Source organism: Trachemys scripta, chromosome 22 (assembly GCF_013100865.1).
Source record: "Trachemys scripta elegans isolate TJP31775 chromosome 22, CAS_Tse_1.0, whole genome shotgun sequence".
In the NCBI taxonomy this organism is placed as follows: domain Eukaryota; kingdom Metazoa; phylum Chordata; order Testudines; family Emydidae; genus Trachemys; species Trachemys scripta.
This window is the reverse complement of record NC_048319.1, coordinates 1,406,159-1,426,513: the sequence shown is the minus strand read 5'-3', so window position 1 is coordinate 1,426,513 and position 20,355 is coordinate 1,406,159. Positions and strand designations below refer to the sequence as shown.

The 20,355-nt window shown below is 63.0% G+C and overlaps 2 protein-coding genes across 2 annotated transcripts in view; both read left to right on the top strand.

Moving 5' to 3' along the window:
- The first annotated feature begins 1,635 nt into the window (after positions 1–1,635).
- Positions 1,636–4,156, top strand: LOC117868915 (classical arabinogalactan protein 1-like). The gene is made up of 3 exons (XM_034755304.1): positions 1,636–2,062; positions 3,109–3,269; positions 3,935–4,156. The coding sequence occupies exons 1-3, from the start codon at positions 1,792–1,794 to the stop codon at positions 3,980–3,982; spliced, it is 480 nt and encodes a 159-aa protein (XP_034611195.1). The 5' UTR covers positions 1,636–1,791; the 3' UTR covers positions 3,983–4,156.
- Positions 4,157–10,106: 5,950 nt separating this feature from the next.
- The window catches only part of PDE4C (phosphodiesterase 4C), a 95,134-nt gene continuing 84,885 nt past the window's right edge, over positions 10,107–20,355 (top strand). The window contains exons 1-2 of the mRNA XM_034755354.1: positions 10,107–10,280; positions 13,542–13,617. Coding sequence (XP_034611245.1) covers positions 13,576–13,617 — 42 coding nt within the window. The 5' untranslated portion in view covers positions 10,107–10,280; positions 13,542–13,575. The remainder of the gene's footprint in view (positions 10,281–13,541; positions 13,618–20,355) is intronic.

Sequence of the window (20,355 nt, the reverse complement as noted above, 5' to 3'; positions counted from 1 at the left end):
CCTGTCTCCCCCCCCCCCCCCCCCCGTCTGCGCCCGCCGGGGAAACGGGAGTATGTGACACACCTGCCAGCTTCAGGGAAGGGCTGGGGGCTGGAAGGACCTGTAGCTGTTTGCACCATACTCGCTGCTGCTCTGGGGAGGGCTGGGGAAAGAGGGGCACCAAAGGAGGTGACTTGCCCCAGGGAGTCAGTGGTTAGGATCTGGGCGTTCCTGGCTCCCAGGCCCGTGCTCAGGCCTCTAAACCCCGAGGCCCCCGTGTTCTTGTGGGGAAAGCATCCTAGGAACCAGTTTCAGGATTGAGTCACTGGCAGGGAGGCCAAGAGGCTGGGGGAATTTCTCTGCTTGGGGGGGGTGTTGGGGAGAGACTAGGCACTTCTCTATGGAGAACAAGAACATGTAGTGCCATGAGATGGGGCAGAAGCCACCCCTGGCAGCCTGGGGCTTGGAAGAAACTGCCCTAGGGACAAGCTATGCCAGGGTTGCCCGTCGGGGACTTAGGTATATCTCCGTATATTATTATTATTATTATATGGAGATATCCTATCTCCTAGAGCTGGAAGGGACCCCGAAAGGTCATCGAGTCCAGCCCCCTGCCTTCACTAGCAGGACCAAGTACTGATTTTGCCCTAGATCCCTAGGTGGTCCCCTCAAGGATTGCTGCCACTGGGACAAAGTTGCCCAAGCCCTGGCCAGGCTACGGCCCCCTTGCTCTCCCTGTGGGGCGGCCGTGGGACGGGTTAGACGCTATGAGCCTTCCTGCCCCTGGGGAGCGAGTCCTGAGACCACGGCCTGTCCCTGCAGGGCGCAGAGCTGCTGTGTGGGATGCCGACCCGCCTCCCTCGGGAGCAGGGCCAGAGCCCAGCCTGGCAGCATTTCCAGGGCAGCCTGAGGCCGGGCGGTGCCTGAGCAGCCTCTGCCCCTGGGAAGGGCTGAACTGGCAGGGCAGTGCTGGGCGTGTTGCTCTTGGGGGCTGCCTGCAGACAGAGCCCTGTGCTACCCCCCCCCCCCCATGCAGTGGCTCTCAGCTGGGGCAGGAGGCGCTAGGAATGCAGACAACAAGCCATGAGATGATTAAACGTTACAAGACCCCACAAACGCTGGGCTCCCTTTAGTGAGAGCCTCGGGGCACACTGGGCTTGTCCCCACCTGCGGGCTGAGCTCCTCCCTGGACCCCGTGAGTATCTCCTAAGAGCTCGTCTCCAGCAGCCGGGACTCAGAAACACCAGGTAGCAGGAGAGCTGCTAACAGGCTGGGGATCGGGCTGGCTCCTGGGGTGCCCTCTCTTCCCTAGATCTCCCGTCACCAGAAAGTCTTCCAGCCTAGACAGGACCTGCATTTCCTGGGTGAAAACTGTATTGAACCCCAAACCTTCCAGGCATCCTCCATATGCAGGGAAAGGCCCTTGGGGAGGGGGTTGGGAGGGGAGGTGGAGGTCCCAGGCTGATGCAAGCATGAACATGATCTGACATGGGGGCCCTCTGCTTACTGGCTTATCTGCAAACACCCTGTTGCCACTGGGCCTCCCCTCCTAGTGCTGGGATCATCCTGGGCCGAGTGGGGAATGCCCCCGCAGCACTGCAGTATCATGGAGCACGGCATCCTCAGTTTGAGTGAAATCTCCAGAGCAAACCTGGTAACTCTGATTTCCCTTTCTCAGTTAGGAACGCTACTGCCACAACAATTGCCTCCCAACAAACCACGTCCAGCCAGCACCCATCCACCACGGCTACACCACCGCAGAACTCCACGACTGCCTCCCAACAAACCGCGTCCAGCCAGCACCCATCCACTATGGCTTCACCATCGCAGAACTCCACGACTGCCTCCGGAAACACCTCCCTTTCCACTGCTCCCACTGACAACACCACTGCATCCACGCTGAACAGAACAACAGCAGCAGCTCCAGCCTCGTCCAGAAACCCAGAATCTGCTTCCAGCCCTCCCCTGTCCCCGGCCAGCCCCAGTCCCACCAACACCTCAGCTACTCCTGCTGCCAACTCCAGTGAGACGCACTCGACTGAGCAGCCGGGGCCCAACAACGGCACAACAGCCAGTGGCTCAGGTAAGGACCAGGTGCGGGCACGTGGGGTTTGCGTGGGGGCGAGAGGCACCAGGCAATGGCTCTGCAGGCCTCTGGCCCCAGAACAGGTGCAGCACAGTGGTAGCAAGGTAAGCTTGCCTCCCCTGCCTCCAGGGAACCCCCTGAGTCCTTGGCATCTCCCCAGTCAGGCTTTGGACAGAGGCCACCAAAGGATGGCAGTGGTCAGCCACTTCCGTCCTCCGTATGCCATCCATGAGCACCTCTAGGTGAGCCATTGTCACTGCCCTCAGGCCATGCAACCACGCTGCACGATACGGGGCTCCCAGGGCCGCCCTGCGCCAAGCACTGGTCACGGGACACAACTGCCAGATGCGGGGAGGTGCGTGCGGGTGCCTTTGTGTGCGGGGTGCATTACTGACTGAACGCTTTAGCAGGGGTCACTTTCTAACTCTCACCACCAGATGGCGCAGCTGTCCCATGCCGCAAGGTGGAGGAGACAGGTGTTCCCGCTAAGTGGGGGGGGTACCTGGACGGGTGAGATGCCCGATCACATGGGCAGCGCCTGCTGGCTCTTCCGTGCCCTGCCCCACGGAGCGTCTCCCAGGTGGTTGCAGTTATATCGATAGAGCAGCACGGCTGGCCCCACCAGAAATCGCACAGAGAGATTAGAACAATCTCCAGCTCTAGGGGCCCGGGGGTGTGTGTCTCTGCCTGGCGTTTCTGGGCCAGGGGGTCCCTTTTCCCAACTCCTCAGACCCAGAAGCAAGAGAAACTCTCATTTAAAAAGTAAAAAATGTAAAGCTGCAGATCTGCAATCCCGGGGCTCCGGCCGACTCGCCTGAGACTCGCAGGAGCCGGCAGCGCAGCGCTGGTCTCCAGCCTCTCCCCACCCCATAGTGCAACTCCTGACCACAGCCGGGGCCCAGTGCTGCAGCCAGGATGTCCTCTGCCCCCACATGGACACGGGTCGTCTCAGTGTGGGGGAGCGGGAGCCGCTGAGCAGGGTTCTCAGCGGTGTGGCTGCAGGGCTGGGGAGGTGTCTAAGCCGAGCGCTCCGTTCCCTCCAGCGGTGTCCTCCCTGAACAAGCCCGCGCTGTCCCAGAGCCCCGGTCTGGTGGCCGTGATCTGCATCTTCGTGGCCTGCCTGCTCATTGCTGCTGGGGTGGTGGTGGTGAAGCTCTGCCACAGGAGGGAGCCGGCGTTCGAGAAGCTGGACGAGGTGCCAATGGTGCGTAGCTCCGCAGAGGACCTGGCCTCTGCCCCGGGCCCTGCCCCGCTGTCCATGCGTCTGTCCCGGCCTGCAGCAGGTCCTAGTGACTCTGCCCTGCTGTCATGGACTCACAGATTGTGCCCACGTCCCGCAGAGGGGCAGAGGCAGAAAGAGCTGCCCCCCCTTCCACTGAGGCGCCTGCCTCCGGGCCCGGGCCAAGCGTGAGCTGCTGGAGCATCGCTGTACCTCCGGGACCAGCTGGGCCTGCAGCAGCCCAGGACTTTGCACTGTGTCCCGGGCTGGCTCTGCCTCCTGCTGGCGCCCACTGGAACAGTGCTTGTTCCCGCGGCCATGGGCGGCAGCCTCCTACTCCGCACGGTTACACGGCCGCCAAGCGTGGGTGCTGCTGTCTGTGCTTGGGGCCAGGCCCATCAGCCAGCGGTAACAGCCCGAGGGGGAGGGGTGGGGGGGCAGCTCCTGGCCCAGCNGCTTGGGGCCAGGCCCATCAGCCAGCGGTAACAGCCCGAGGGGGAGGGGTGGGGGGGCAGCTCCTGGCCCAGCCCCACCCCAGCTGTGCTCTGGGACTTTGCCATAGGCGTTCCCCTTGCTGCCCTCCAGCCGTGGGGCTTTTCCTGACTCTCTGGGTGGCCCTGTGGGCTCACCCTCCTCTCTCTCCTCTGCAGGGGAAGATGACCGAAGACTCGCCCTTCGCTCGCTACCCTCCAAAATAACCGGCGCCTCCCCCCGGCGGGAGCTGAGCCCAGCCTTGTGCGGGGGGGGGGAATCTGCACATCTGTCTTGGCCAGGCTGCAGCAGCAGGGCGCCTCCAGCTCCTCCCGGCCCGGTTAAAGCCCCCGTACTGCTCAGGGACGCCGCGTGAATAAAGAGGCTGCTGGTTCTGCTCAGAGTTGCTGGTCTCCGCCCCTGTGGCCCCCGCAGCGCAGTGGGGGAGGGGGCGGGCGAGTAACTGAACGCGCTGTGGACTCTGCGTGGGCTGCAATCACCCTCCCGGGTGGCTTTGTCTAAAAGCAGCAGCCTCCCCCCCCCCCCCAGCACTATCCGCTCTGTGTGGCCATGGGGGGCCACCGGCTGCCTGACAGAGCCCCAGGGAGGGGAGCCTGTCCCCTCTATCGCCCCTCACAGGATGCACCCCAGGGTGCCTGGCCTGTCTTCCCATGTCCTGCAGCTGCCCCTGCCTGGGCACTGGCTGCTTGTCTCCATTGCGAGCCGTGTCCCCACCCAGCACTAGCGCCCCCCGTGGCAGTGTCAGCTCTGGGCCGAGTGCTGCTCTCCTCGGGGGGCTGGCGCAGCCCAAGCCCAGCCCACTCGCCGGCTCTGCCCCAAGGAGGGAGTCAGCTGGGCGGGCTCCTGGCTCCGTGAGTCAGGCCTGTGCTCGCGCGGTTGCTGGCCAGCCCTGAGAAGCCGTGCGAGGTTCCCAGGCCCCGTGGCTCAGCTGGGAGCAGCCCAGCAGGGGCCTGGCTCTGGAGTAACGGGGGCAGCAACCCGAGCTCAGGTACCGGGCACCGGGGTCAGCACAGCGGGTCCTGCTCCGGTTCGAGCCACGGGTCGGAACTCTCCTGCTGTCAGTGGCCCAAAGCACCTGGACGGGGGGAGAGACTCCCACTAGCTGAGTAAAAGAGACGCACACCTGCATCGTAGCCAGCTGGGCTCCGGCCTTCAGCGTGGGCCCTGCCCCCCAAGCACCTGCCCTGGCTTCCAGCTCCCAGGGCGTTCCCCCACCTGCTCTTCCGGGGGAAACTGCCCCTTTAAATCTGGGAGAGGCCTGTGGCTGCAGCCCTGGGTCTGGCTGCTGGAGGCTGCGCCCCCTCCCATCACCTCACCATGCCCAGGGCTGATGGGGCATGCCAGGCCCTGCCTCTGCCCCCCCAGTGCCCTGCCTGGCGTGGGGGAGGGGAGCATGCGAGCAGGCAGGCACGCAGCCTTGTCTTGTCTCGGCTCTGCTCTGCTCCGCTCCGTTGCAGGGGCTGCGGCAGGCGCCTGGGGGGAGCCGCGGAGCCTCGGCTGCCAGCGGAGAGTCAGCACAGGCTGGTAAGGAGGCAGTTTCCCTGTTGCCCCTGCCTGGGGGGACAGCACTGCTCCCCTGGGCTGGGGGGGGGACCGAGGCCTGGAAGGGGGGGGGCAGTACAAAGCGGGCAAGGGAGAAAGGCAGAGAGGAGGGGGCTAGAGGCCGGCTCCCTCCCCCGCGACCAGGCTGGGCTGGATCTGCACAGCTCTGGGACCGTCAGACACCTGAGCCGGGCACCTGCCCCCTCTACGGCTCAGCAACCCCTTGTCCCCTGGCCAATGCTCCTTCGCTGGGAAGCCAGGCCTGCACCCAGGGCCGGAGCCTGGGCCTCTGGGGTTCTAGTCCCGGCTCTGGGTTGCCGCTCCTCGCTGTTGTGTTTCCGAGGGCCGTGGGGCTATCGCTAGGGGGATTTGCCATGGAGCAGCTGCCGAGTGCAGCTGTCAGTTACAGGGACTGCGCTGTGCCCTGCTGAGGGGCAAGGACCTGTCCCTGCCCTGGGTAATTGCTTGTTTGCTGATGCCCATCGCTCAGCCTAGGCCCCAAAGAATCCACTGCACCGGCTTTCTTGCCAGCCCTGCAGGGAACGCGAGGCTGTCGGCAGAACCAAACCGCCTGACATCTACTCAGCCGCGCGGACCCAGCGTACTGGGGGCCATGGGCCTGAGCCATCCCTGGGCACCGGCTGCTCTCTGGGGTCCTGAGCGTCAGTACTCCTGGTACATTGCTCCAGCGAGACCCCGCCAGCCCCTCCTCCCTGTGCTGGCTCCGTGCGGTGCTGGGGACTGCCTGGGGTTCCCAGGATCCGCCTCAGGCTGTTCTCATGGCCCAGGATAATTGCAAATCAACTGCAGCCACCTCAGGAGGGGGAGCCCTGGGAAATGCCCCTCCCCCAGATCCAGCGGTGGGGCAAGGGGGGAGTTCCCTGGCACAGGGGCTGAGGGTCGCTTTCCAAGCCCAGTATCTGGGCATAGTGCTGGTCTCTGGCCCTGGGCAGAGAGGGCACCTGTTGGCATCTTTCCAGGCAGGGTTCCACTGGGGTTGGACAGGACGCCCAGGCTGAGAGACAGCCCCAGAGCTGCGGGGCCCAGCAAGGTGATAGCTGGGACTGACGAAAGCTTCAGGGGGAGAAAGGAGGGGCAGCTGCCCCCTTCATGCGCCGAGGCCTTTGGGTCTGGGCCGAGCCCAGCGTGTTGTGAGACATTTGCACCAGGCTCCCCCGCAGAGACTCACGGCTCGGCGTTTCCCTCGGGTTGGGGCCGGGCTCTGCCCCTTGTTTCCAGACTGGTGTCCCAGGGCGACTGCCCGGGCAGCCATGGGCCTCGTGAATAGCAGAGGGTGAGAACTAGGAATCAGTACTGAGAGCGAAGCCTCCCGCTCTCCCAGGCCTGTTTCCTTGTCTAACACCTCAGCTGGCTGTGGCTCCACCTTCGTCCCAGGCGCCAGATCCCCGAGCCCCCATCGGCGGGGACAGGAGGCGCTGGGGGCGTGTGGCTTGGCTGGCTTCTCACAAGGCCCAGCACTGGTGTACCGCAGCTGTGGCCGTCTCCTCAGGCGTGTGACCCCCCCGGCAGCATGGCTGTTCCCAGGCGGGGGAGGAGGGGGCTGTAGCAGGGGGCAGGGGGCTGTTTTAATGAAGTGCAGTGACCAGGGCAGGAACATGCCTGGCCGCTCACAGCTGGATTTGGGCAGTAAATCAAACAAGGAGAAAATTAAATTCCCCCCAAGAAAAGAGTTTGTGCTGGAACTTGGCTTTCATCTGGCCAAGCGGCTGCTGCGCGTGGGGGGAGGACGGAGCAGAAGCAATTTCCTGTACCAAGGTCAGGCAGGGCTCTGCTGCCGTATCTCTGACATCGAGCTGGGAACAGTGCGGCAGGAGCCCAGCTGCCTCCATGCCCACCCCGCGCCCTGGCATGGGCAGGGTGCTGCACGAGGGCACCGGGACCGTGCCCAAGGATGGGCACAATCCCTCTGCTCGCTGCTGGTTAGCAACTGTGTAAACCTCTCCTGTTCCCCGTGCCTCGGCTTTACTGCCCCGGCTGCTGCTGGGTGGGCACAGTGCCGGGTTATCGCCAGGCTACAGGGGCCTGGTCCTGCAGGAATCTCCTCAGGGGACTTTCGTCCCTCTGGCTGGCGGGGCGGGGCTGGCTCCCGGCCTTTCACTGCGGCACTGAACTCCACGTCTGTGAAGAACGGCTCCAGGGCGCAGTGCTGGTCCCAGTAGGAGGCGCTCTCCCCTCTCAGCCATTACAACACGCCCCCCCCCCCCCCCCGCGCGCGGGGGCTCGGGGGTTCTGTGCTGCTGCAGGCGTCGGTTCCCAGCCCGTCATGTCACGCCGCAGGGCACCTAAAAGGCTGCCCTTTATTTCGGGCTGCTCCCAAGCAGCCGTCAGTCTCTGCTGGGGCCCGGGACGGGTCAGCCCCTCTGACCAACAGGCGCAAGGCTGAGCGAGCACTTCATGCTCGTGCCTTGCTGAGAGGGAGCTGTCGCCCAGTGCAGTTTCTGCCCCAAGCCCAGGTGCACTTCCTGCCCTGGGCTGTGTTGGTGGGTGTTGTAAAACAGCTGCCAAACCCCAGCGCAGAGGGGGCTGCATGTCACTGCTGGGGGAGGTGGGCCCTGGCTGTAGGACAGCCCTTCAGGGACTGAAAGGTGCTCTGGAAAGGGAGGGACGAATGTCCCAGGGCTGTGGTAGGGGCTTCTGAGCTGGGGGCTCCTGTCCCGCTTGGGGAGTTACAGCCCTTTGGCCTGGTACCCTGCAGCCCTGGCCCCAGCTGCATTGCTGTATCCCCAGTGACACAAACTGGCCGTGCTTCACCTCCCATGCCCCAGAAAGTGTCGCTGCTGGTCGGCTTCAGCCAGCCCCTGCGATGTTCCAGGTCCTGAGCAGAGGGTTCCCGGGACCGACTCGCCCGGGGTCCTGGCTGCGTCAGGCCAGCAGGGAGTGCCTGGGAGCGGAGAGACGCTCACCGCAGGGCCTCCAGGTGTCATTACACATGTGCTGCAATTGCAAAGTGCTCCTGGCCAGGTGCCTGCTGGTTATTTATCTCAACCCAGCGGCTCTGGGGAAGGTGACACAGAGTCACGCTGCAGCGAGCTGGGCGGATCTGCTCACCTGGGCGTGATACGGGTGCGAGGCACCGGCGAGGCATTGCTGGCTCCAGCCGCACGGGCGCTACGGGAGCATGCTCACTGGTGTAACAGTCGCCCTTGTGAGTCTTCAGGGGGACAGGCCTCTGCCAGAACCAGCCATTCCCTCCTGCAGGGACACCGCCTCAGCTCGTTCTGCTCCAGCCCCGGGCACGGGGGATGTTAGCGCCAGGTAAGAGCAAATGCCACAGCTCTCCAGCCGGCTGGCACAGCTGCCTGTGGTGCCAAGCCCCGGAGGGGCGGCTCTGGGAACGTACCAATACTGCTTATTGATTGTGCTTTGACGTGGTTTCCACAAAGTATTTATTTCACCATTAGCCGATTAACTGCCCTGGAGGCCGAAGGTCCTCAGGCTGGTGACTCTCATTATGGGCTGCGGCCTCCAGCCAATAGGAAGGCAGCTCCTCCCAAGGGGCCATGTAGCTTCCCTCCCGCAGGAAAATCCCCAAGGAAACAGTGTTGTAGTTGAGCTGCTTGGAGTGACCGGGCTTTGTTCCTTCCAACCGGCCGAGAGCGCTCAGGCCCGTGGGGGGCCAGGCCTGGCACCGGCTGCATGGAGCCTGGGGGCTTGGCCGGCACAGGTGCCCTTGTGCAGCATGTGGTCACAAGCAGGCCCTTGCTCCGGTCTCGCTGGATGGCGGCGCCCACTCCTAGTGAGCTCGAGGGGTAAGGCCAAGTGTGAAGTGGTTTCAGTCCGGCCCAAGGGCAGTGTGACGGGCTGTGTAAAGACATGTGTGGGGATCCCTAAACACTGGCCTTGTCCACACACCCCCTGCACTGCATGATCTGAAAGTGGTTTAGAACCAGTTTAGTCAAAGCAGCACAAAGCGCCATGTGGACGCCCTTGCTGGCCTGAGCTGAAGTCAGCGAGGATTCGGTTTAAGGCCAGTGGGAGGTGGCTGCACACAAGCTGCACCGGTTTGAGCCAGGCTAAAACCCACCGTTAGTGGATCCAGGGCAGGCCTGGGTGCAACAAACCCTGATGTGATGCCAGCTCATCCCTGGAGTGGAGTCTGCCCCCTGCGCCCCCCCTCGTGTCTCTGCTGAGCTCGGCACAGGGCAGCGCAGGTCACCCCTCTCGCCAGGTCAGCGCTGCGGGCGGGAGATGCTGGGAGGAGCCGGCAGAGCTCGGCTCTCTGGGCAGTGAGGCTCCGGAGGAGACCCCGGGCGCAGCAGGAGGAGAAGCTGCCGGGCGCCTGCTCCATGGGGTGAGACGCCCCCATCCAGGGACAGCTTAAAGGCAAAGGACGTGCTGCTGGGGCGAGGGGCCGTGGAGTCTCAGGCAGAGACGATGGCTGCCGGGAACCGCTCTCTGCACAAGGGGGCAGCTGGCCTGGCCAGTCTAGGTGTAAAAAGCGACTCCGGGGGCCAAAGGCTGAGCAGGGGCATTGGGTTTCACTGGCTCAGCCCCCAGACCATGTGCCGCTGGGGCAACATGTGCACTAAGCCCTCGGCTTTTGCAGTATAACCAGTAGAGCGCCCGGCCCCTCCCTGGGCAGAGAAACTTTGCCAGGTCTCACAGGCCATAAATAAATCAAAGGGGGGAGCAAACGTGCAAACGCACCGAAAGCAAACGCCTTTCTCTGGCTGCTGGAGGGTGGATTGGCGCACGTGTGGCTCTGTGATCGCAGCTCCGGGCCGTCTGCAGGGGCTCTGCTCTGAGTGGGCAGCGAAGAGTTAAGGGACTGCACTAAGGAAGTGTAGAGAAAGCTGCATGGTAATATCGCTTGCTCCAGACCGTGCAATTGCCCGCTGGATCACATGCAGACGCGCATGGTTTGCTAAATACTTCCCCTCCGCTTGCTCCGGCGGCCCACGGACGGATTCGGCGGCCCTGCTCCGCTGACAGCCACTCAGCGTAAGTCTTTGCGGGCGTGGGGCTAGCGCAGGCAGGTGGGAACGTGGCTTTTGTTCGAAACTCAAATAACAGCGGGGAGAGCTTGTAGGTCGTCGAGTCTTGGGGGCAGGGATCCCTGGGATCCTTCTAGCAGTGAGTGATGGGGCACTCAGCCAGGCCTTGTGCGAGGGTCCCTGGCTGGTTCGAGGTGTACTTGGTGGCAGTGGGTTTGCGTGTTAAGTGTCTGGTGTGTGGAGCAGTGCCCGGGGCAGGGGTTTGCAGCTCTGACTTGCCTGGAATTTCTGGGCTCCCTCGCTCCTTAGCGCCCTTGGCTGGTGCCATGCAGCTGGGCTGCGGCGCGCGGGGTGTGCGGACAGGAGGGTGGCTGCCCCTCTGGTGGGTTTTCCGGATTAGCGCCAGGCTGTCAGGTCACGCAACCAGCCAGGGCAGGGGCCCGTCAGGAGGCTGCGGGTCAAACCTCGCCCCTGCCAAGGCCAGAAGGTCCCACTGTGATCACCCAGGCTGATGGCCAGAGACCTGCCCCCCTGTGATTCCTAGAGCCAAGCCCTCCGGTGGGATCCAACGTCCCGGAGAGCTGCAGCGGGTCTGTGCTCTGGGGCAGAGCAGCTGGAGCGTCCAGGCTGCAAGCAGAGATCCCTCCTTCTAGTCTAGCTGGCTCCCTTTGTTCTGGGGGCTGCAGGGCCAGGCGGGCACCACTCCTGGCCTATGGGCTCGGGATGGAGGGGCTGCAGGCAGGAAGGCTGGCGGGGCTTTCCCTGCCCACCCCATTGGGACAGGGTCCCACAGCACAGCGGGTGCCTCTCTCACCCCCACGGAGGTGGGGGCAGGACTGGAATAACGTGGGGCTGCCATTGGGATTGGGGGGCATCAGCAGAGCTGCGAGGGGGGCAGTCTGCACCATTCCTGGCTCCAGACCCCATTGGTTTAGACAGAGAGAACCAGTCGGGGTGCACGAGCTCTTCCCCTAGGGCCCCCCACTGCGGGCCAGCCCCCCCCCCCCAGCCATGTCAGCCTGAGGCTGCCCCCCCAAAGACAACGTGGAGCTCAGAGACGGCGATGCCTGGACAAGCAGCCGCCAACGTGCCCCCGTCTGACGGCAGCTCCTGTAGGGACCTGCAGGGCCAGCCCCTGGGAGCTGGTTCTCGGCAGCCTGGGCCCTGCTGCCTTCCTCTGTGCCCGGGGATTTCCTGGGTCCCCCCCCAGCCCCTGCTAGCAGCAGCAGATTGGAGTCATGCAGCTCCCAGCCTGTCGGGCGTGGGGCCCCTCCTACTGCAAAGGCTGCAGCCCCTGGGTGTTCCCAATATTCCCCAGCCAGGGTTCAATCCTCTGAAGTAGAGCAAGGGTCCTCCTGAGGGGCCGGTTGTTCGTGCTTCTCTGGACCAACTGGCTGGTTGGGGACACGCCCTGGGCTGGGTTGTGTGCTGCAGCGCAGGGCCCAGGGAGCCTCTCAGATGCGTCAGGAAGCTGGACTTAGTCCCCCCCTCCCCTGGGCACTCCCCTGGGCACTGCACTGGGGAGGGGGGACACCCAGCCCTGCCTGGTAGAATTTGCACCTGAGCATCTCCTCCACTCGGGGTGCTCCTGGCCCAGCCTGGCTGGACGCCTCTCGGCCCCGTGGCCAGACCTGCAGGGAGCTGGTTCTGAGATGCATAGAGCTGGGGGGGAGGGGGCTTCCCCTGCTTTGCAAATGCTTAAGTGGGGTTCAGCCAGGTGCACATTCCTGGGGGAGGAACGCTGCCTCCTTCCACCGTTGGCGCCGGACCAACCCCCCTCCCTCCCCGCCGGGCCCCACAGGAGGAGGGCGCAGTAGAAGGGAGCTGGTGCCGTTCCCTCTCCCCCCAGCTCAAGGCTGGTCACCAGTGCCCCAGAGAGGGAATGAAATAGTGAAGTTCTGTGCTGGATGACCTGGCCTGCTGCCAAGTGCAGCCCGTTCCCGGGGCAGGCTGGGGCCCAGGGCTGGCTGAGGATTGCTCAGCATCACGGCCCTTAGCGGCTGTTTTCTCATTCTCCCAGGCCTGGAATTTAATCAGCCCCTGGTGTGTGGGGGAGATTTATAGAGCCCTGGGGCCGTGAGAGAGACTCCTGCTCAGCCAGATTTTTATCCCCTTCCTTGGCTATGCTGCAGGGGAGCGTCTGACTGGTGAAGGGGAGATCCCCCCCCAGTTCCCCTCCACGCTGCTGGGGGCTGGGGCTGATCAGGCTGGGGGTGATGCCAGCTGCCCCAGGGCCCTGGATTGCAATTGGCACTCTTACAGGAGCGAGTCTTTGTCGCCTTGTTTCTCTGTTGGTCTTTGTAAGTACGGCGGAGAGACCGTCCCAGGTGCCCCCTCTCGCTCGCTGCAGCTGGGCCCGAGGCGATCCCAGGACAGCCGAGAGCTGTGGAACAGGGAGTCAGCAGCAGCCAACGCGCGGCAGGAGGGCGTTTCCCTTCTCACTGGAGCTGTTCCTGGCATTGCCACCCAGATGCGCACCGGAAGCCTGGGTCCCTCTGCATTGTCCAGTCTGCTGTGATGGGCGTCCAGACCCTGCGGTGCTGGGGACAAGGCCCCGGCCTCCTATGGGGCCTGGATCAGCTGGTGCCATCCCGCCAGGCGCAGCCCCCACCCACTCACTCTTTGCTGTTTGATCCCCCACAAATTAACATACAAGAAATGCCTCTAAAAGAGCAGGAGGTGACACCTCCCCCCTTGGCTGCCTGACCCCAGGCGTGTGGGGCTCACCGGGGCTCTGTCCCCTCCCGCTCCAGGTCTCTGACGTTTGGACCTGAGCAAAACCTTCCCCTTCACAGTCTGAAGCCAAAGGCCCGGGGTTGGCGTTGCTGGGGCAGCCGTGACTCTGGCCGTGTTGGGGGCGTCTCCTTTCAGCAGCTCCCAGAGAGGCCCAGCAAGCCCTGGGCGATGGTTCACGGCCTGGGTGCCGCTGGGTGACTGGGGCGGTCACACGGTTTGTTGTGCTGAGAGGGCGGGAGCTGCCCTGGCTGGAGCCGCTTTGCCCCCCACCCCGGGGTGCTGGCTGTGAGGGAGTCGTGCTATTGGCTCAGCGGGGGCCCGACAGGGCAGGTATCCTGCAGCGGGGGGTGATCTCCCCCCTCCTCCCAGCACCCTTCAGAGCCGCCCCATCGCTCCGGGCTCCAGTGCCTGCAGGTCTGGCTTCCACTTCCCGGCCGTGAGTGGGGAGGGTCGTCCCCTGCCAGCCTCCCCAGACCCAGTGGGGGGCGAATGCATGACAAGCCCTGACCCTCTCCCCCTCCTTTGGTTGCAGGGGAAGGACCGGGGCAGCCGGAGCAGGGGCCAGGATGCGCCGGAGTCGGACAGCCCTGTCCTTCCTGAGCATGGAGGTGAGCGGGGCTGGAGGCCGGCGGGGGGAGGGCACCCCACTGGGAACCCAGCTGGCCAAGTGGAGACGGCATCGGGGGCTGCAGGAAACGGCCAGACTGGGCCCCAGTGCGCGGAGGGGAAAAGGGTCAGTGGTGCTAACAAAGGAGCGGGGGCTGGCGTTGGGGAGGGGACAAGCAGCACAGACCCCGGTGGGGCCCGTAACCCTACCCCTGGGGGGGCCGGGTGTGAGTGTCAGCGTCGTATCCCCCGGGCTGGGGGGAGGGGCCTGTGGTTCATTTGGCTGCCATGTCCCTGTGGCGCGCGCGGTACCTCGCGCTGTCGCTGGCCCAGCTGAGACGGGGGCAGCCCCGGTCGTGTCTCCCGCCCAATGCAGGCAGCCCAGCTCCCCGGGGCTGGACGAGCTTTGCGGCGTGGGCCGGGGCAGAGAGCGAGGGCGGCTGGGAACCTCCTCGGAGCAGCTGCCCCCAGCCACGCCCGGTCCCTGCCTCAGGAAGGAAGGAAGGAAACTTTCCCCATCTCACGGCCTTTGCTGACGCCACCAAGCGAGCGTTCGTCCCCACACTGAGCGCCAGCCCCAGCTGGGACAGACAGTGGCCGCTGCATTGACTGGAGGAAGCTCACGACAGCTCCTCCCTTCACGTCTGTCCAGTCTCATAAGCAAACTGTGGCACGTGGGTTGAGATAAAATGACTGAGGTGTGTGCGTGACTGGCTGAAAGACAGAACTTCAGGGGTTACCCGTGGTTCACTGTCTATCTGGGAGGTGCATCTAGTGGGTCCCATAGAGGCCAGGCCTGGCTACTTTCATTAGTGATGTGGATAATGGAGTGGGGAGTCTGCTGATAAGAGCTGCAGAGACCATCAGGTGGGGGGGGGGGGTTGCAAGCACTTGGGGGGACAGGAGACTTGGACGACTTAGGAAGGACAAATCAAACGCACAGCTACTAACTGGTGAGGTGGGAGCGCTGCTGAACGGGATCACAAATTGGATGAGTCAGCGATGTGATGCAGTTGTGGAAAAGGCTAATCTCATTCTGGGGCATATTGGCAGGAATGCTGGATACAAGACAGGGGAGGTATTTGTCCTGGTTTACTCAGCACTGGCGAGGCCTCAGCCGAGTCCTGTGTCCAGTTCTGGGTGCCGCACGTTAGGGAAGATGGGGACAAATGGGAGAGTCTGGAGGAGAGTGACAAAACTCACCACAGGGTTAGAAATCCTGGCTGTGTTCAGTCTGGAGACAAGCTGGCAGAGGTGGGACCGGGTGACACCGCAAATCCGTGAAGGGCTGATCTAGCGAGGACGTGGCCAATTGTTCTGCGTGTCCACGGCAGGTGGGGGCTCAGGCTGCAGCCTGGGAGATTTCGCTTAGAAAGGATGAAACACTGGAACAGGCTCCCCAGGGGGGCCGGGGGGTGGACTCCCCGTCTCCGGAGGTGTTAAGACCAGGCTGGACAAGCCCCCGTCAGGGCTGGTCTGGGTTTACTTGGTCCGGGCTCAGCGCGGGAGGCTGGGCTCGGTGAGCTCTCGAGTCACTCCCAGCCCGACATTTCTGTGATTCTGTGACGAACAAATTCTGGGGCCCAGGAAAAGGGGGGTGGAGAGAGCCCCTGTGCTGCGGTGGTGGCTGTGGCTTGGGGTAACAGCTTCCTCTCCCCACTCATGGGCCTCTGCCCTCACGCCCCATGCACTAGTGCCTTATGGGCGTGTGAGCACGGCCGGGGCTGGCTCTGGCCGGCACGTTGTGTCTGGCTTGCTCTGCGGTACCGCGCTGCTGGCTAGTGGTTAAGGAGCCTGGCAGGGGCCAGCCCAGCGCTGTGGTTCGGTTTGGCCAGGGTGGGGAGCCCGCTCACAGCCGCTGCACTCAGCTTGGCTTGCTTAGCGCCTGCTGGGGGCCCCACCACAAGTGCCTGCCTGATTAGAGATTTAGCGCCAGCTCCTGCTGCTTCATTAACCCGAGAGACCTCCTAATGCGAGCGCTGCTGACCCTCAGCCCCGTGCTGCAGCGCACAAGCCCCAGCATGCTCCGGCTGCGCTTCCCTCTCCGCTCCAGCGACTTTCGGCTGGGGGACATTGAAGCACCTGGACTAAAAGCCACTTTGCTTGTTTGGATCCTGCGGTTCCCTGGTTACGGCTCAAGGAGCCAACACACAGCAGGCAGGCGCCGCTAGCCAGCTCCCTGCCCACTCGCAGGCTGTCAAGTGGCAGGGTAGGGCCCCGGCAGGGGCAGGAAATTCCCCCTGCCTTGGTGTGAGCCCAGCCCTGCAGCGTCCGCCGGGCCCCTCGCACACCACTCCCTGCTGGGACCTGGGTTCTCCCCTCTCCCTCGCCAGGCTGCGAGGCGGCTATCGAGCTCCCTTGAAATGAACACGACCGTGAGCCTGAGGCACATTCTCCCCGCCTGCCCGAGCTGGCCCACCTGCTGCCGCTCCAGGGCGCTAATAACCAGGATTAGAGCACTTAGCGGGAGTTAATTATACCCCTAATGGGCAGTTAATTATTATTATTCCTGGGATAATTGTACATTCGGCCCCTAGAGGATTTTTCCACTGCGCTAGCCACCTCCGAGGCTGGTGCCTTGTGACCCCTGACCCAGCTCTCACCACCCGGCCTCTGCTTTGCCCCTGGCCTGGGGGGGGCCGGCTGGGGGAGTGGGGAGAGGCTCTCTGAGGTGTACCAGTGGATCAGGCCTGGTAGTGTGTGGGATGCGCTGTCCTGGCCCCAAAACATTTCATTTAAAAGCTAAAAAACTCCAAACCCCCGCTCCCCTCAGCCGAGATTTTACCCTGAAAAGGGAGACATGCCAGGGCCTCCCTGGAGTCCACAGACTGCGCTGTTGCCATTGATTTCCTATGGAAGGCGCCCAGATACCCTGGTGATGGGTGACGGGATAAACCTCTTTGCTGGAGTGAGAGGGCCCAACCCACTTGCTTCGGAAGTGAGACACCCTCCTACGGCACCATGGGGGGCGCCCTCCCACCCTGCACGTCACAGAGTGTGGGGAAACACAAGGCCCTCCACCCCCGGCTTCCTGCGATTCACCATGACTCTCAGCCAGCCAGTAAAGCAGAAGGTTTATTTAGACGACAGGAATACAGTCCAAGACAGGTCTTGCAGGCACAGACAACAGGACCCCCCTTAGGTCCATTTTGGGGTCCCAGGGCACCCCAGCTCCGTTGGGAGGTCAGAGCCCCGTCTGCCTCCCAGCCATATCACCAGCCAGCTCCCGAAACCCTCCCTTCAGCGACCCCTCCCACAGCCTTTGTTCAGTTTCCCAGGCAAAGGTGTCACCTGGCCTCCAACCCCTTCCTGGGTTCTTATGTTACATGCTCAGGTATTCTCCATGGGTCAGTCTCCCATCCCCCAATGCAGACTATCCTAGCCACACTCCCCTGTCAGCATTTAAAGACCACAGTAAGAACAGTCCCAGTTCGTCACAGCACAGCAGCTGTGTGCCCCACTGCGCCCAGGGCCTGCGCGCGCCAGTCTGCTGCCTTGCTGCCCTCCCTCCGGCCCCGCCTTACTCCACAAGGCTCTTTCCTAAGGTGCCAGGGCGCTGCCCCCCTTTATTCCTCCCTGTGCCCGGACCGGGCTCCTTACTCACCACAGCTCAGCTCGGCTCTGCTGGGAGCCGGCTGCACGATGCCCTGACCCGAACCCGAGCCCCCCTTGCTAACTGAGAATGTCCCTCTGGCCATTAACTGCCTAGCCAGCCACTGCCAGCAGCAGAGCTCGGGGGCCCAGGGAAAGGACGGCTCCTGCCACAACCCATCTCCCCGGAGCGAAAGGGAGGGGCACGATTCAGTGAGCCGTTCACTCACTCCAGTGAAAAGGTTTATCCCGTCACCCATCACCAGCGAGACCTCCCTGTGCTGGCTGGCCTGGGCCCAGGCTGCGGCCCCAGTGTGGGGGCGGGCAGCGGACGCGTTGTCACACAGCATGGTGAAAAGCCGGCTGTGGTGTGTGGCTACGTAGCTCAGTGAAAGGTGCCGGCAGCGGGCTAGCCGGGGGACACAGCTTGGCCGAGCAGAGAGCCCCGTAGGGTCGTACTCGGTGTGACAGACCCAGACCAGTGGGGTACAGGAGTCTGGTAGAGGGCAAATACACTGGTCACTGGATCAGTAGTTTTCTGTTCCCTGAGTGACCAGAGCAGGGGCTGTACTAGAGTAATCAGGAACCTGCTAGAACCAGTTAAGGCAGGCAGGCTAATTAGGACATCTGGAGCCAATTAAGAAGAAGCTTCTAGAATCAATTAAGGCAGGCTAATCAGGGCACCTGGGTTTTAAAAGGAGCTCACTTCAGTGTGTTGTGAGAGTGTGAGGAGCTGGGAGCAAGAGGTGCAAGGAGCTGAGAGTGAGAGGGTGTGCTGCTGGAGGAGTGAGGAGCACAAGCGTTATCAGACACCAGGAGGAAGGTCCTGTGGTGAGACTAAGGAAGGTGTTTGGAGGAGGCCATGGGGAAGTAACCCAGGGAGTTGTAGCTGTCATGCAGCTGTTACAGGAGGCAATAGACAGCTGCAGTCCACAGGGCCCTGGGCTGGAACCCGGAGTAGAGGGTGGGCCCAGGTTCCCCCCAAACCTCCCAATTGACCTGGACTGTGGGTTCTTCCAGAGGGGCAGGTCTCGGGGCTGTTCTCCAACCCACATGGTGAATCTCTGAGGCAAGAAAATCTGTTAATAAGTGCAGGACCCACCAAGATAGAGGAGGAACTTTGTCACATTGGGTATGTGTTTTTACTCCCCTAAGCTGGGCTGTCCCGTCTCCACTGCTGTTTCTAGCTGTGCTGGGGGTACGCAGGTTTGGACAGTGTGCAGTGTAGACAGCGCTGAGCTCTGTGCTTTGCACAACAGCTTCAGGTACACGCTCACCATTGCCCTCTGCTGCCTGGCTCAGTCACTCCCCTGCTCTGAGGAGCTGCTCCTAGAGCCTGAAGCGGAGGGCCTGGGCTTTGGGCCAAAGCCTGCCCCATCTATACACAGCAGGCTGGGGGGTCTCTGACAGCTCTCTCTCGAGCTGCCCCTCCCTTTGCTAGCGGGGCCTTCACTTGCTCCCCAGTTACGTCACTGGCTTCCATTACCCTGACCCCTGCCTTGTTCCCTGGGTGCCCCCCAGCGTGGGGAGATGTGTTCAGCCCTTTGCACACGCAGCACCCTCAGGAAATGAGCCTTTTCTTGTCGGTCGCATTCTTCAGCCTAAAAAGGGAAGAGGCTGAAATGTCGTGGTCTGCAGGCATTTCCCGGTGGGGTTAACAGCAGGGCCCTTCTCCGGAGCTGAGGATGGGACGGGAGGCAGCTGGAACAGAGCGTCTCACCCTGCAGCAATGAGACATTAATGGGACAAACCCAGCAGCGCTAGGCCCCACTAGCCAGGCCCCTGCTGTGACCCAGGCCCCTCTCACGAATTACGGTCTTCCATCTTCCCTGGAACAATGGAGCAGATGTGACCTGTGTCTGCCGGCACCTCCAGCGCTCTGCTCTGACCGGGGCTCAAGCCCCCATATGAATTCATATCTGTCACGGAGTCCCTGGGCGATGCTCTGGAACTGCTCCCCACAAAGCCAGTCAGGACTTTGGGGAGCCTCCTCTCCCTTGGAGCAGATGGTCTTCAGGGCAAGAAGCTCACACGGCTTCACCTCCTGGGTCTCTCCTGGGAGCATTCAGCATATGCCCCTCTGTGCGCTTCCCACAGCGAGTCTGCCCAGGCGGGGTCCTGGGGAAGCCAGAGGGCCCTGCACCCCCACTTTGCAGTCAGACGTGTAAAACAGGTTTATTAGAAGACAGGAACACTGTCTAAAACAGAGCTTGTAGGTACGGCGGAGAACGGGACCCCTCGGCTGGGTCCATTATGGGTTTCAGAGAGCCAGACACCCACGTCTGCCCTCACTCCTCGTCCCCAGCTAGCTCCAACTCTGGACAAAAACCCTCCAGCCCCTCCTTCTCTGGGCTTTGTCTCTTTCCTGGGCCAGGGGGTCACCTGATCTTTGTTCACCTTTAGCTATTTCCTTGCAGGGGAGGAAGGGCCCTGGCCATTTGTTGCCAGGGAGACAGTGTCAGTGATTTATGAGACTTAAGAAATGCATAGGGGAAACTGAGGCACCTGCACAGTATTCAGAGGAAACATTAAGAACAGTCCCACTTTGTCACAATATCCCAGTAGCAGCGAAAGGCCCCAGCCCGGACGGGCGCCCCATTGTGCTTGGCACTGCACCCTCTTTGCTGGAAGGGCTGCTGACCAGCCGGAGGCAGGGGACCGGCACAGAGAAGGGAAGGGACGGGGACCCGCAAGGTTAGTGACAGAACTAGGAACAGAACCCAGGTGTCCTGGCTCCCCGCTGGCCCCTAGACCAGGCCCTGGGTTCTTGGGACAGTGCTGGAGCACCCTGCCACGTGCCCAGCGCTCCAGACTTAGCCCCGGGCATAGGAGGACAAAAGCTTTGACCCTCTGAGTGCTGGAGGGGTTTCCTGGCAGGGGAAGGGCAGTCTGAGGTGAGACAGTCACCGGAGCTCCCGGGCCTGCCCCCGCGCTGGGGAGACACAGCTGCCTCCGCTGAGCCCTGTGTCGGGCCACCGGCTGCCGTGCCTGTCTCCAGCCCTGCTCCTGCAGCGAGGCGGGAGCGTGAGCGCCGGCCCAGGCAGAATCCTAGGAGCTGGCTGGCCGTGGCCGAGGAGAGCCCTGCCGAGCGGCTGAGTGACGGGCGAAGTGTTCTGAGGCCCCCCGACAGCGCCGAGGCCATCGATCGG